We start from the raw sequence: 15,150 nt of genomic DNA, 5'->3' as shown, positions 1-15,150 counted from the left end.
AGTGACTTTCTGTCTGCATCATGCAGACACGGGCTTCTTGTTGAGCTTATAAGTCAAGTTCCCACGTTAAAGGTGGAGATCACCTTTCAAGTACAATTAGAGACCACATATGCATGCAAGAGGGGCAGAACTTCCACAGCTTTGCAGAGCCTGAAGGGTTTGGATTAGTGCACTGTGGAGTGGAAAAAGGGCCAGGTTTAGTCAGGAATTGGTGGAGGACCAGGTATTCCTGAAGCGATGCCATTTATGCCTCTTTTGTAACGATAAGGAGCTTATTTTCCTGCCAACACTGAGATACCAGTCAGCAGAGTCCAAGTTTGAGTTCCTTGCCTGGCTCCAGGTGAGGGAAAGCCTCTGTGTGTACTGTTCCTCGGCAGGGGCTTGCCCGGGGTCACCAGTTTGGCACAGGGATTCTGCCTTGGGTAGCCCAGCTTTTCCCCTCCTTGGGCTGCCCTGTCTCATCCCACCACCCGTGGTTTAAAGGCCCCTTTGAAGGGAGAGGGCAGCTCTACAGCGTCCGCTTTCTTGCTCCCTGGCTGGGAGGCACTGCCCTTGGCTTGTGAGTGGACATGGCGGTGGCAGGGGCTTCAGTCCTGCTCCCCAGACAGACAGCCGGCCCATCTCTGCTCTACTTCGCACAGAGTGCCTGACAATGACATTAAAATACAGTCACAGTAACTCAGACTGCATTGAGCAAAGCTCACAGAATGCTGTCCCTGTCCCTTCACTTCCCTACACCAAGAACAAACACTTGGGCAGCAGCAATCATTTTCTAAGCATCACCTTAACCTCCTTCTCCTCCTTTCCCTCCGTGCTGCATTAGCCACCACCGTGTGCGACACCGAGACCCAGTTCCGCTGCCAGGGCTCGGGGACCTGCATCCCGCTGTCCTACAAATGTGACCTGGAGGACGATTGCGGGGATAACAGCGATGAAAGTCACTGTGGTGAGCGTCCTCACTCAAACCTCCTTCCTCGTCCCTGTGCAAGGGTTGAAAGCCCAGCAGTGTTTTTGGGGCAAGGTGCTACTCATAGATGCTGTACAGCCCAGCAGCACTTTGCCAGATCTCGCTGTTTACCTTGGCTAACAGCCGCCTCCTCCCATCATTTACTGAGTACTGGGAAACGCGAGAGAAGAGAAGACAACAAGGCCGTGTGCTGGTTTCTTGCGCTTGCTGTAGTCCAGCGGGGAGACTTCTGTGCCATTACCATCCAGCTCTCCTGCTCTCTTCCTTGGGTACTCCTGTGACCCAAAGCCAAATATTTGAGAGAGATTGCAGGCTGACCTTGGGCAGCTGCCCAGCAGGCGCTTGGGAGGTGTGGGTTGCTCGGTGTTGTCATGTTTGTGGCCATCCCAGTCCAGCTTAGCCAGTCGGAGAGGTGGGGTGCTGAATTGAAGGAGAGAAGAGGCTGGTAAATAGCAAGGCAGGAGCTCTTGGTTGTTCAGGGCTAGGGACGAGGCAGGAAAATATGCTTTCAAGAAGAATCTTCTTTGAAGGGCTGTGTAGGCTGTCACTTCTGAGATAGCAGCCTCCTCTCTTCAGTCAATAGCCCTTGTGAAGCTCACCTCCTCCTCTCCCCTGGCCCCAACAGCATCTGACCTGTGTGTGCTTGTTTGCAGAGGCTCACCAGTGTAGAAACGATGAATTCAGCTGCAGCTCAGGGATGTGCATTCGTCTTTCCTGGAAGTGTGATGGTGATAACGATTGCAGGGACTGGTCCGATGAAGCGAACTGCACTGGTAAGCACTTTGATGTGATCAATAACCTTCTGTGGCAAACACTTGTTACTTAGAACCTGAGGTGCTGTAAGACATCAGCCAACGTCTCATGCCTCAGTTTCCCTGCTCGTTAGCTGAGCCACCCAACAGGGCAGCCAGACAGCCTGCAGCTCAGCTCGGGTGATGCAGTGCTCCAAAAGCAAAGAGCTTCTTCCTTCCAGTGCCTTCAACAGCCCTTAGGGCTTCCCATGAATTTGCTGACCTCTTTGCAATGCTCACACAGAGATCCAAGCTTTGCTTTTTGCTTGCAAGGTTGCACTGGCAAGCACGCCTTGCTGCGGTGGCCACCGGGCCACCTTCTGCGTATCAGCCGGTGGTGGCCGTGCCTTTGAAGCTCCGTTGAATGGAGAAGCGGGTCTGTGGGTGCCGGGCAGCCAAAGGATGCTTCTGCGCAAAAGGGCACGGAGGCAGCGAACAGGCCAGTGCGCACTGATTGCGTTTCACAGCTTGAACTCTGACCGTTTTCTTGCCATTAACTACATTGCAGAAAACAGGCACGTTCTCTGCAGCTTCTCCACAATCAATTGATCTGAAGGAGAGGCAGATTTAGTTCGGGAAGTGGCTCTTCTTCTGAGCGGCCTCACTTTGCTCTGTGGGTTTGGAAATTTAAAGAGGGTGTCGCGAGTATGGAGTCACGTGCGGAAGATCCGCTCTTGTTTTCACTTACAACTCATATTGATGCAACCTGCTTGCCAGCATTGTTCCTAGTTTACGCCTCTAGTGCAGCAAATCCTACACCTGTGACCCTCATTCTCTATTTGCAGTTGGAAGTCAACATACTCAACTGTCCTCAGCACTGCGGTGTAAAACTGATGTCCCATAGCAGTCTCCTGAGGTTAACACCCAGCTAGAGCCTTTTTCTCATTAGAAAAGCCAACAGATAGCAATGTATTGTTTTTTTTTTTCCAATCAAACAAACCCCAAACAAACAAAACCGCAAAAAACAACCAAGCCAAAAATCTAAGCATTTGCATGAGAAGAGAGTTCTGCGAGTTGGCAGCGCTTCAGTCCATCGGTGAAAGGCGTATGATGATATTTATAAAATATTAAGCAGGAGAGTTCAGGTAAAAGCCCCCGGGGATACCGGCAGAGGCTTTGCTCTGGTTGCAGCCCCGGCGCTGTTGGGCCAGACAGGAGGGCTAGCTGTCACAGGGCTCTGGCACGAGGATCTAGGAGATCCCTTTTCTAGCCTCTGAGCTCCTGTGTGCTCACCCGCCACGGCATTTGTACCTCGAGCATACGGGGTTTATAGCGTGGCGCTGGGGATCCTGGTCGTTAGTATTCTGAGTGCGTAGCTAAATGAGAAGGTTTAATTTATACTGGTATCACTTATCTCTCATATGAGTTTCTCCAGAGAGAATTACTACAGGAAAGGAACTACTTCAAAAAGCATCTCGGGTGCGTAAAGCCTAAAGTTGAAATTATCTAAGAGGATCACAATTATTTGAGAAACGTTTCATCTGACTCCACTGGCTGCAATTATTGCTGTTATCTAAAATAATTACATTTCACACTGAATACCTAATAGAATGTTACTGACACAAGATCGTAGTATTTTGAAATATCTGCAAGTGCATGTCACTCGCTAACTTAAAATTCAGTAGCATGCAATTTAATTAAGTTGAACATTGCTTTTCTTCTCAATAATGACAAGTGCTTTCCTGGTTGAAGAGTTATATTTGCCTCTAAAGTGATGACACAGCCTGGGCTTCAACCGAGATACCCACAGACAGATATTTTCATGACAGGAGCCTAGGGAAAGCCAGGACCCTACTCCCTTGGAAACCCAAGGAGAATTGTATTCCTAATTTGCTTTGGCAACATGGAAGAGCCTTGCCTGCCTAAATTAAAGGCTGTCTCTGAGTCTGTCCTGCCCTGCACGGGGGACCCCGCCACTTCTCCAAGGCTTGCTTGCTTGCTGAGATGTTTCTTGCCGTCTCTGGCAAGATGCCACCACTGTCACCTTTGCCCACGCACGCCAAGGATCAAAGGGAAAGAGGCTCCTGACTTTGGGAGGGCTTTAAGAGGGCTCACTAGCCTCCAAAAGCTATCCCTCAGGCACAGCAGGCTGATGAGCAAGCACGGCACAGAGGGGAAAGGACACGGCGTGAGCCAAGGAGAACCTGAACTCCCGTCCATCTCTGGCCCCGTGTCGATGGGGTGGTCGTTCGTGGTCTGGAGCTGCACTCAGTGCTAACACCTGCCACGGCATAAAGTCCTGGTGCAGGTGTAGGGAGCAGGGGTGCATGGCGGGGGGGCCCAACTCGGTGCACGCTGCAGCTCAGCGGGGAGGTGGCAGCACCCCACGCTCAGGCGGTCCCCCCGGCTCTGGTTTCAGCAGTATATCACACCTGTGAGGCCTCCAGCTTCCAGTGCCAGAACGGCCACTGCATCCCGCAACGCTGGGCCTGCGACGGCGACGCCGATTGCCAGGACGGCTCCGACGAGGACCCCGCCAACTGCGGTAACGCGCGCCACGTGCAGAGGGGGCTTTGTCACGAGGCGGGAGGGATTTCTAGAAACGTGACAAGATAAACCTGCAGCAAACTCAGGGGAGTGATTCCCATCCCTCCAAAAGCAGGCAGATGCAGGGAGGAGGCAACTGGGGCTGTGCCATGGCTTTTTGTAGCTAACTAAAGGCAGCTGTAAAAAAAAAAAAAAACAACACAGAAAACATCCACCCCATTCTGAATTTCAGAAAAAAAGTGCAACGGCTTCCAGTGCCCGAACGGCACTTGCATCCCAACCAGCAAACACTGTGACGGCATCAACGATTGCTCCGACGCCTCAGATGAGCAGCACTGTGGTGAGTGCCGGGGCCGCGACTGACAGCCCTCACGGTCTGCCAAAGCCTGTCTCGCGGGGAGAAAAGCCCTGCTGAGGTAATGGGAAAGCCTTAGTTAGCATTCAGAAGCCCCCTGGGAAATCAGCTGGTTTGCGAATGTCAGCAAAAGGCGCAGTAGGCAGGGCTGTGACGGATAGGGAGGGCATGCTGTCAGGAACTGTGTTCAGGGAGGTGACCAAACCCTGACACCTGTGCCAACCCATGTGCACCCCGATGCGTTATGGGGCGAGGGCAGCCTGTGCAGGGACAGAGCTCGAGTGATTTGTCTTGGAAACTTCCTGTAACTTCCTGAAATCTGGCTGCTGCGCTCAGGTCTGCGCACGTCACAGCGGGTGGCGTTCCTGCTGGCAAGGACAGCGGAGGTGCCATCCACTCCCCTCCTGACCTCCCGTTTTTCCAGAACCCCTGTGCACCCGCTACATGGATTTTGTGTGCAAGAACCGGCAGCAGTGCTTGTTCCACTCCATGGTATGCGATGGCATCATCCAGTGCAGAGATGGATCAGATGAAGATGCCAACTATGCTGGCTGCTGTAAGTGTGACATTGTGCATCTTTGCAGAGGAAGGGTTGGATGGAGAATGAAACCAGAGGCATGGAGTGCGTTCCCCAGGGTACCAGAATGCTGCCAGGTCTCCTAAGAGGTGGCTCTGGACTCTAATGCTCTGCTTTTAAATCCATGATTGCCTCTGAGTGTGCTCGCTCCTTCCTCCTCAGTGATGAGCTTCCCTCAAGCCCTTGGTCTTTACACTAAACCTCTGATGTCTCTCCGTGCCGCCCTGCAGCCCAGGACCCCGAGTTCCACCGAACCTGCGACCAGTTCAGCTTCCAGTGCCAGAACGGCGTGTGCATCAGCCTGGTGTGGAAGTGCGATGGGATGGATGACTGTGGCGATTACTCTGATGAAGCAAACTGTGGTGAGCTTCAGGGTCCATTGTCACCGTAGGTCCAGCCTCTCTTGATTTTCAGGAGCACACTGACTTCTCCATGTTTTATATACGCACTCGTGCCGATATGTATGTACATATACATGTGTGTGTAGCATTCCACTTGTACATCGCAAGTGTCTTACATGGAGAGCAGTATCATTTTCCTCGTATTGCAGGCAGGTAAAGTGCAGCACACTGAAAATCCAATACGGCTGGCACATCTTGTGGTTGGCTAAATCATGTGTGACCATATTTACTCCACAGATTCCCAGCAGCAGAAAGCAGACAGGCAGTTTTCAGCCAAACTCAATATTTACCACTGTTCCCTGGGTAGCTGTAGGAACTGTACCCAGCCAGACAAAGCAGCTGCATCTTCATTTCAGAGCTGCAGGATTTGCTTCTCTGTTTCTGACACACTCTGTCTGCATTTCACCGTCAGCTCTGCTTCTCAGATCACAGGTGGTGCCTGGCCACAAGGCACCCAGCACACAGACATATAATAGTGGAGGCAACAGGCTGGTGAAGGCTGGGAAGGAATGAAGATGCTGGAGAAGAAGAGAAGGGACCCTGCCCATGCTGCCTGGGGGAATAGATAGCTGTAGCCTGGCCTGAGATGCTCCTAAACCTTGGCTGTGCTGAAGACTGGTGAGATAACACTGGGGCTCACGGGACTCTTCTCTCATTGTCAGAAAACCCAACAGAAGCCCCAAACTGCTCCCGGTACTACCAGTTCCAGTGTGGGAATGGGCACTGCATCCCCAACCGGTGGAAGTGTGACAAGGAGAACGACTGCGGGGACTGGTCCGATGAGAAGGAGTGCGAGGGTAAGGGCACTCAGTGCTCTGCTCACGGGAGGCCTGGCCAAGGCGTGCTGAAGGACCGCTCTCAGCATCAGCTGCCTTCCCGCAGGGACAGCCTGTGCCAGCCCCCGTGGCTCCAAAAATCCTCCGTGGGCTGCGTGCGCACTCTCATGCATCTTTTTATTCTGTGTTTTTTAAAATCCTGGTTAGGAGCTGTGCAAATACAACACAGATAAAAATATTGGGCTTGTAATGTCTTGCCTACTCCCCACTTCCCTCCGCTGATGGTGGCTTTCAGTGTGTTGGGAGTAGGCACTACTCACAGCCCGTGCGCAGAAGCAGGCCTCTCGGGTCAGTTCTGAACAGTGTATTTTTAGGTTCTCCGGTTCATCCCATTACCACATCTCTCCCACCGACGTGTTCACCAAATCACTTCCGTTGCAACAGCGGCGCCTGCATCATGAACAGCTGGGTCTGCGACGGATACAAGGACTGCACCGACGGCTCCGACGAGGACGCCTGCCCCACGTCAAGTAAGCTTTTCTGTTCCTCGCCCCTTTCCTTTTTCTGTAGGATCACATCTGCAAGGACTTTCAGTCTTGAAGCCTTGCCAGATTACATGGTTAAGTTACAGCCCTCTGCAGTCAGGAGAGAGGATGGCTTGGGCACATCCCAGCAGAAGCCATTTACCTGCTAGATGGGAAGAGATTGCCATCTAGTGGAGTCGGGACCTGGGGACAGCTTTTAGTCCCTCCTGATGGCAGCGGCAGCCTGGCCGTGCCTTGGGTGGTTTCCTCAGTTGCTGCTTGGGTGGTTGGTTTTCTCCCTGGCTGCTGTGTGCAGGACCCAACGTGACGGCCACCTCCCCGGCACTCCCGGGACGCTGCAGCAGGTTCGAGTTCGAGTGCCAGCAACTGCACAAGTGCATCCCCAACTGGAAGCGGTGCGATGGCCTGCGGGACTGCCAGGACGGCACAGACGAGAGGAGCTGCCGTAAGTGTGGGGCAGGGAGAAGGTCTCGCCTGGCTCTTTCCCTTGGGAAGCTCTTTGTGGGGACATGGGAGCCACTGAGGAGTTTTATTGCTGGTAGAATCCATGCAGTAAGTGCAACATTACAGTAAAAAAAAAGCCCAGATAACCAGTGCCCTTCCCATTAGCAGTCCAGTGGTTCTTTTCAGCAGGATAAGCTCCAGATTCTTCTGATGCCACCGTATGTGATCATGCCAGAAGATGCAGCCAGGATGAGATGGCCCTATGGCTCTGCCTGGGCTCCATCCCTGCCATGCAGCCCCCCCAGCATCGTGCCTGCTTTTGAAGCAGCAGTGCTAGTGCTGGCATTGCAAACAGCCCAGTGCCAGTGGGGGAAACTTTCCTGCCTTGAGTCCTGAAATCGTTCTGCCTCTTTCAGCTACTCACAGCACCCTGTCATGCCCTAATGGTTACAAATGTGAGGACGGGGAGGCCTGCATTATGGTGACAGAGCGGTGCGACGGATATCTGGACTGCTCAGACAGCAGCGATGAGAGGAACTGTACCGGTAAGCAGCAGCCCTCTCCCATTTCTCATGCCTTGCTCTGTGTCGGCATGCAGAGATGCTCTCCTGGGTATGTGACCTTTCATTCACAACATCCTAGAACATATGTGCCTCTGGTTGTCTGAGTTACCTCCTCGCCTACTTATAACCAGCTGGGACAAACTTTCTGGCCAGTTTCTACACTGACAATTTATCTTCCAGCAGCCTCCAACACAGAAAAACAACTTTAGGATGGGTAGGAGCAAAGCTGTCTCTTTTACGTGGCCCACGGGTAAAGCAATAGACTCCAGCTCTGTCCTCCTTTGCAAGGTGACGCTGGGAGCTGTGGCACGTGCCCTGCCACCATCACTGGTCCTCCCACGCTGGCCTTCGGTGGCCCCGCGGAGGCAGGCGGGATGCACACCACAGCCCGCCCTGGGCAGATAACAGCAATCAATCGCTGTCTCTGGCCAGCCCTGAGATTCAGCCGCTTTCCTGATGAACTGCTTGGGGGTTTGAGCATCAGATTTTAGTTCTTTAATTAAATATTGATTGGGAGAGGCTAGCAGGTTCAGGAGAGGGGGAAGGATGTGCCGAGATTCACGGCTCGGCTGCTACGCCAAGGGGAAACCATCTCTTTTCCCTCGGGTAGCTTGTCTTGCCATGCCTGTCCACGGACCCATGCGCCTGCTGGGTTTCATTGCCAGCTGGTTAGGGAAAGAGAAGTGGCAGGAGTTTGGCTCCACTGTGCTTGGTTTCTGTACAGCACTGGGAATGAAGCTGAGCACCCATGCAGGGCTAGGCCGTGGCATTTGGATGTGGGCTCCTCTGTGGTCCCTGGAGGGAGAGAGCAGGGAATGGCCCAGCGGGAGCAGGGCATGGATTTGAGCCATTTTGGATAAGCACCCCGAGTCCCTGGCATTGCCAGCACGGGATTTCACCGTGCTGGTATCCCCTAAATGCCTCTCCCAAGGTGAGACGGCGATTCAGCCGCAGAGCTCATGTCAAGGCAGTCTCCAGACTCCTGCTTTAATTACCAGCCTTCGCTTGGGTCCTTCTGCTGAACGCAAGATGCGATAAGGAAAACCACACAAAGGCCCTTGCTGGCTTACAGCGACAGCACAGATTCGTCCCACAAGTTGTAGAGTGACTTAGGTTGCACTGATCCGTTTGCAAATTAAGTTACAGAGTATTTCACCAGCAACCATTGGTGAAGCCTTTGTCTTTCCTTGGGTGAAAGGGGATGATTGCATGATGCAGCACCAAGACAACAACATATTTTGGAGAGAGCTAAGAGCACCAGGGGTCTGTTCCTGCTCTGAACTGCCTTCTGACAAGCCTGCTGTTCTCACTGATAACGCCTGCCTAAATTACACATCTAGTTTGAAAGGTGCAAATACTCCCTTCAGTCACATTACTGTTTCTACCCGCACATGTAGTTTGTGCTAGGAACTTAATTCTTGTTTCTGTTCTTGGCAAAGGGCTTCTTTCCCTCTGACAGACTAACTTTTCCCGTTGTCTGCTTAGATGACACCATCGTGTACAAAGTCCAGAACCTCCAGTGGACAGCCGATTTCTCCGGCGATGTCACTCTGATGTGGGCCCGGCCAAAAAGAATGTCCTCGACCTCCTGTGTCTACAACGTCTATTACAGGTACGCCGCACGATACGCTGCATGACCCCTTGCTGTTCATATCGAGTAAAGGCGAGGAGAAGGACGAGCACACGTATCAGTACGCACACGTTTACAGCAAAGTGCCATACGGAATCAGGTCTGAAAGACTGAGAGCTGCACAATCTAGTTCTGCTTGGAAAATCTTCTAACGCTTTGTTGCAAAGACAACCCAAAATAGCTATAACTAGGGGGCATTTGTGGATAGCTGTATTCATTTCCACCAGATTATTTACTCAGACAGTAATGTGGCTATATTTGGGGTTTTTTTTTCTGCTCGGGTCTTGTCTTTGTGGGACCGCTAACAACGAGAACAAAGTCAAGAAATTAGAGCACAGCAGTTACGGAAAACCTCAGAGGATGGCTCTTATAAGTCACAAAGCTTTAAGAGAGCACCTTTTCAAGCTGGCGCTGTGGCTTTACTGAAAGGGAAACTAAGCAGCAAGCTTTTAATATACAGATAGATTGGTTTCACCCTTCGTTACTAAACACTGTCCTGATTGGAGGGGTTTAACTCTCTCATGCAGGATGGTCGGTGAGAGTGTTTGGAAGATTTTCGAAACCCACAGCAACAAAACCAACAGTGTTTTGAAAGTCCTCAAGCCTGATTGTACCTATCAGGTCAAAGTTCAAGTGCAGTGTCTCAGCCGAGTCTACAACACCAACGACTTCATCACCCTCCGGACACCGGAAGGATGTAAGCAGACCTGCACGGTGGTATCAGTGGTCTGATGCGTGCTACTTCAGCTCAGAAAGTAGATATTGTGGAGGTATCTCTGTTACAAACAAAAGGAGTCTTTGCAGAGGCCTGGGAATTGTGCTGAACTGGGAAAAAGGGCTGCGGATTCCCTGTCTAGAGTCGGTCCTGCACTGAGTCACCAACCTGCCTCTTTGTGGCCCGTGACTTAGTGGTTTAGTATCCCTGGGAAGTTCATCTCTTCTCACAGCGCAGTGAGGAGCCCGTGGGACTGTTCAGTACCACACGCAAGAAGCACGATCTTTCTAGCTGCAGAGCAGAGGTCAAGTTTAGGAAGGATGCTTAGCAAAGAGCTTAGCAAAATCCTAGCTTCACCACAGTCACTAAAAAGGCTTTATTGCTCCAGAGTGGGGTGAAAGGGACTCGGGACACAGCTGCAGGAAGAAGACATCTCCCATGGCCATTCCCTCTCTGTTCCAAACTTTCAGGGAGACTCTGCTTTTCCCCTTGTGATCCAGACACACCAACTGTGACTGTCGCTAATGCCTCTGTTTCTTTCCCTAGTGCCAGATGCTCCCTTTAACCTTCAGCTGTCCCTGAAAAAAGAAGCTGAGGGTGCGGTGACGGGCTCCTGGAGTCCCCCTGCGAATGCCCATGGCCTCATACGGGAATTCATCGTGAGTCCTGCTGCCCGGCGGGGCTGTGTCCAGATTGGCGGTGGGATAGGGAAGGGTGGGGAGGGCAGCTGGCCTTTCTGGGGACAACTAGCTTTGCAGAGTGGGGTGAGCCAGGAATAGGGCATTTTTTAGAGGAAATCTGCCGAGAGCATCGGGCAAGTTGGGAGAAGAAACGGTGCAGGGCTGTAGGTAGTGACACAGCCCTCAAGTTAATAATTTAATTTCTGGCTCCCTTTCTAAGCTTTCGTACTTCTTTTTACTGACATTTTGACACAGACGGACCTGTCACCCCACAGTATTGTGGACTGCAGAGCCCTCATCCCTTGTTTTGGTGCCCCTAGGTGGAATACAGCAGGAGTGGATCCAAGGAGTGGTCGTCCCTTAGAACCACCAAGAACTACAGTGATATCAAGAACTTACAGGTCAACACGTTATACACAGTTAGAGTGAGTATTTTCAAAGCTGTATCTATGCACACTCTTATTACTTTTCACTAGATGGTCTAAGTCCTGCAAGTCCTACTTGCTAAAAAGAATTATGTTGTTAAAATCCTGCCCTTTAATGTCAACCCACAACGGGGGCTTGGCATTTGCACTGCTAATGTATATAATTTCAAGGCCTGAATTAAGGCCCTTGATTCATACCCTCTCCCAGAAGGCCAGGCTGTCTTATGAAATCTGCACTACTAATTGCCCGTGCCAATGTCACTGCAATTGCACCGGATCTGGGCCAGAGATAAATTTGGTGCTGACTGTATCACTGGGAAAAGAAGCAGATCTGCCTGTGGGGAATGTATGCACGGGGGAGAAGCTGGGTAATTATAGACAGAGCTAATAAGAATAGGAAATGAAAGTCTGCACAGTGAGCCCTGGGAAATGTATACTCTGCCATTGTCCATCCTCCCTGTGCTGAATGAACATGGATTCTTGAGGGAGTTCACTGGGAGGTGGGATAAACCCCTCTCCCCACCCGTGAATCAGTGTTATTCTCGTACTCAGTCAGAGCGAGTCTTTCCTCCCTTGGTATTCCTTCCCATACTAATCTGTTCCCAAATAAATCTTTGGAACTGGATTCAGCGCTCGCATGGACTTCACTGGCACGGTTCTTACCTCCGCTACGGCCAATAGAGTCCAAAGCTCCTTATCTTGATGGACTCCTCATAAAGATCTCTTATATAAGAGCGTGGTTATGGTTATCTGCAAAGAGGATGCACCTCCCTCATCATAGATTCCTTTAATTGACTGAAAGTAGTCTGCTTTATCTCTGTAATAAGCATTTTATTGCCAAGTAATTAAGCTATTGTTTGCTTCAAAGTCCTTTTCCCATGAGCTCTGCCACATCCGTAACCTTGCTCTAACCTCAGTCCCTGTTTGCATTATACAATGTTGGTGGCATACATTTGTTCATATTAACTAACCCTCTTATTCGAAAAGGTTGCTGCGGTAACTAGTCGAGGAGTGGGAAATTGGAGCGATTCCAAATCCATAACCACCGTAAAAGGCAAAGGTAAACGTTGTTGTTTCAGTCAACTTGGACAACATAGCAAAAAGGCAGAATATAAGGGTACAATGTCAGCATCAGCATGCATAACCACCTCCTCCACCTTTATTCTTCCCTGTTAGCATTTTACACTATTTAACGACTTTGCTGTGCCATTTTGCTTAACTTGAGCTGCCTCGAAGTTCAGTGGCAAGTCTGAATGGGTTGCTGACTCTTCCTCTGAGCTCTGTGGCACTAGGATGGAGGTGCTATCCTGGCAGTGGGTGAGAAGCCTGCCCAGAAGGTGCCCACTCTCCTGGACTGCAGATGGATTCCCTCTGGCTTGCCTAGGCTAGATCCTACCTGTGGATAGGCGAGACATTACCACTAACTCCTTTGTTGTCACTGGCTGAAAGGGTGCTTTCTCATTCTTCTCCCTCTTAGGTTATGATTATGATGGTTTCTGCATCTCTGTAGGTTAGACCACTAAAAACCACTCAGGCTTCCACGGACTATCACAATATTACAGTCTGACAGTCGATAAAATCAATCAACACAATAAATCGTTTCCCTGCAAACTGTTCATAGAAAAGCCTTTTGAAATCATTTGTATTTATGCCAAGCTTTTCTTTCAAACCTGTATTCTGGTGTCAAAATTGCCTGTGAATTTGTTAGAAAAAAGTGCATCCTCACTATGTTGACAAAGGAAGGAAAGAAAAAACTATGCTACTAAAGTTGCAGATAATATGAAGTACATGAGTACCTGCTTGTTAGAAAAACAGAGGTTTTTTGGCTTTGGTAACTTTCGCTTCAGGTTTTGCATGAGCGTTTGACAGCTGTCCCCACAGAGAGCTCCTGACCTCCTTCACCAGTCCTCTGAAGGCCAGAAGCCGTTAACTGTGATATCAGCTTGTCCCACTGAGCTCAGAAGTAAATACCTGTGTCCAGACTTCTCCGCTTCCCACGTGTGCGGAGCAAGGCACAGATAAAGCAGCTTTTAGGTGGCTGACTGAAAAAATGACAGAGGTAGAGCATGTCCGTGCCTCCTCTGAGGGGCACATGTCTTAGAGACAGGCAAGGTTGGGGCTGGAAAGATGAGGCAGTTCCTGGTCTGAGAGATGATTGGCATAATGAAAGCCTGTAGTTGACCTTGATAAGTATTTGTATTTCTTTGTGGTGTGATAACAGCTGTTTCTCCCTTTCTTTCCTTCCAGTCATCCCTCCACCTGTCATCCACATTGAGAGCTACAGCGAGGACTCCGTAAGCTTCAGCCTAAAAATGACTACTAACATCAAGGTACGATTTTTACCTTTACTTCTGAAACTAGAATAAAGAAAAAAAAGGCCTCTATTGGGTAAATGGCAAATACTGGATGGGATAAGCTGTCACTCATTTCAGTATTGCAAATACTTCTTGAAACTAGTTATTTCATGCCAAATTATTACTTTTTACTCATCAGCTGTCCCAGCTCTCTTAATTAGGATGGGAAACACAATGCAAAGGCTTTCACCAGTGAGTCTTTCGCTGCGTGCGAAAACAGCTGAACTGATAGTTCGTATTGTGTGCCCTTGCTGCTTGACAGGTCAGCGGTTATGTTGTGAACATCTACTGGACATTTGATACACACAGGCAGGAAAAAAGGACTCTGATCATAGAAGGAGAAAAGTCCGTTCAAAAAGGTAAGTTCTGGGCAAAGTGTAAAATTCTGCTTTAGTCAACACCAAACAGAAGGTTTTATGGAAGGCTATAGGATTTTTTTTTTTTTTTTTTTTTTTTGCAACCGAGCAATTTCTCTTTAGGAAAGAGTAAATCTCAGGAGGACCAACTAGCAAATCCTTGGCCTCTCTTGTTAGGACTTGGAGATTTCAAGCGGATTTGGGATTTATCCCCCAGAGCTGCACTAGGCTTTTCTCATCACATGGGATTTTGTTTGTGATTCCTTATCTGGTCTGCAAAAGGTCAACAGTTTCTTGGGTTTGTATACAGTACACGTGCCTATTAATCAGGTTACCTTCTGGTTTGGAAAAATCACTGGTGTGCACAGTCTACATACAGGGAAGCATCCCGATTCAGAAAAGCACGGGCTAGGTTAGATACCAGTCCCAGGTCCTTCCGTATAAAGGAAGTTACTCAAAATGAATCAAAACCCAAACCACGAGAGGCCGGCTCCTGTCTTAAGACTGTTTGATGCTGCTGACTGTTTCCTAGTGCTCTCACCCTACCGTTGCCGTACTTTGCCTCACCTAACAGTGCACGTTTCTCTTCTTGCTCAGTGACAAATCTGACAGCACACACCCCCTATGAAATTTCTGCTTGGGCTCAGACGGAGCTGGGTGACAGCCCTCTGTCTTTTGTACATGTGGTGACCAGTGGGACAAGACCTGCATCGCCAAGTCTCAAAGCCAAGGCCATCAACCAGACTGCGGTGGAGTGCAGCTGGACCGGACCGAGGAATGTCGTAAGGCACCGACTCTCTTTTTCTTACCAGCCAGGACGGGGTCTAGCTCAGAGCCTCAAAACACAAGAAAAAAATCTTAAGTACAGGATCATTTGTTGGGATTGAATCACAAGGCCCTGAAAGTTTATGCTAAAGCACCTGCTGCCCCTTAAACAGAGGCAAAGAAAGCCGCCTTGTTATCTATCTGTTCAGACACTGACCCAGTGGAGGAGTGACTGAAATACAGACAGCACGATGCTCCAGTGGTCTTTCAGCTGACTGCTGTGTTATCAGAGCTGAGCCCAGGATTTTAGGGTGGGGAG

At 50.1% G+C, this 15,150-nt stretch overlaps 1 protein-coding gene across 2 annotated transcripts in view; it reads left to right on the top strand.

Annotated features, from left to right (window-relative positions):
* The window catches only part of SORL1 (sortilin related receptor 1), a 51,882-nt gene that overhangs the window by 28,371 nt on the left and 8,361 nt on the right, over nucleotides 1-15,150 (top strand). The window contains exons 24-41 of one of the 2 annotated variants that reach the window (XM_086766066.1): nucleotides 824-946; nucleotides 1,621-1,740; nucleotides 4,118-4,243; nucleotides 4,478-4,585; nucleotides 5,025-5,156; nucleotides 5,408-5,539; nucleotides 6,241-6,375; nucleotides 6,729-6,884; nucleotides 7,195-7,344; nucleotides 7,760-7,888; nucleotides 9,392-9,518; nucleotides 10,064-10,233; nucleotides 10,798-10,910; nucleotides 11,252-11,356; nucleotides 12,344-12,416; nucleotides 13,604-13,686; nucleotides 13,973-14,069; nucleotides 14,664-14,848. In XM_086766066.1, coding sequence (XP_086622192.1) covers nucleotides 824-946; nucleotides 1,621-1,740; nucleotides 4,118-4,243; nucleotides 4,478-4,585; nucleotides 5,025-5,156; nucleotides 5,408-5,539; nucleotides 6,241-6,375; nucleotides 6,729-6,884; nucleotides 7,195-7,344; nucleotides 7,760-7,888; nucleotides 9,392-9,518; nucleotides 10,064-10,233; nucleotides 10,798-10,910; nucleotides 11,252-11,356; nucleotides 12,344-12,416; nucleotides 13,604-13,686; nucleotides 13,973-14,069; nucleotides 14,664-14,848 — 2,264 coding nt within the window. The remainder of the gene's footprint in view (nucleotides 1-823; nucleotides 947-1,620; nucleotides 1,741-4,117; nucleotides 4,244-4,477; nucleotides 4,586-5,024; nucleotides 5,157-5,407; nucleotides 5,540-6,240; nucleotides 6,376-6,728; nucleotides 6,885-7,194; nucleotides 7,345-7,759; nucleotides 7,889-9,391; nucleotides 9,519-10,063; nucleotides 10,234-10,797; nucleotides 10,911-11,251; nucleotides 11,357-12,343; nucleotides 12,417-13,603; nucleotides 13,687-13,972; nucleotides 14,070-14,663; nucleotides 14,849-15,150) is intronic. The other variant, XM_086766067.1, reaches the window with a different exon arrangement.

The sequence above is a fragment of the Chlamydotis macqueenii genome, chromosome 24, assembly GCF_036417535.1.
Source record: "Chlamydotis macqueenii isolate bChlMac1 chromosome 24, bChlMac1.mat, whole genome shotgun sequence".
Lineage (NCBI taxonomy): Eukaryota > Metazoa > Chordata > Aves > Otidiformes > Otididae > Chlamydotis > Chlamydotis macqueenii.
This window is presented reverse-complemented; position numbering and strand designations above follow the sequence as displayed.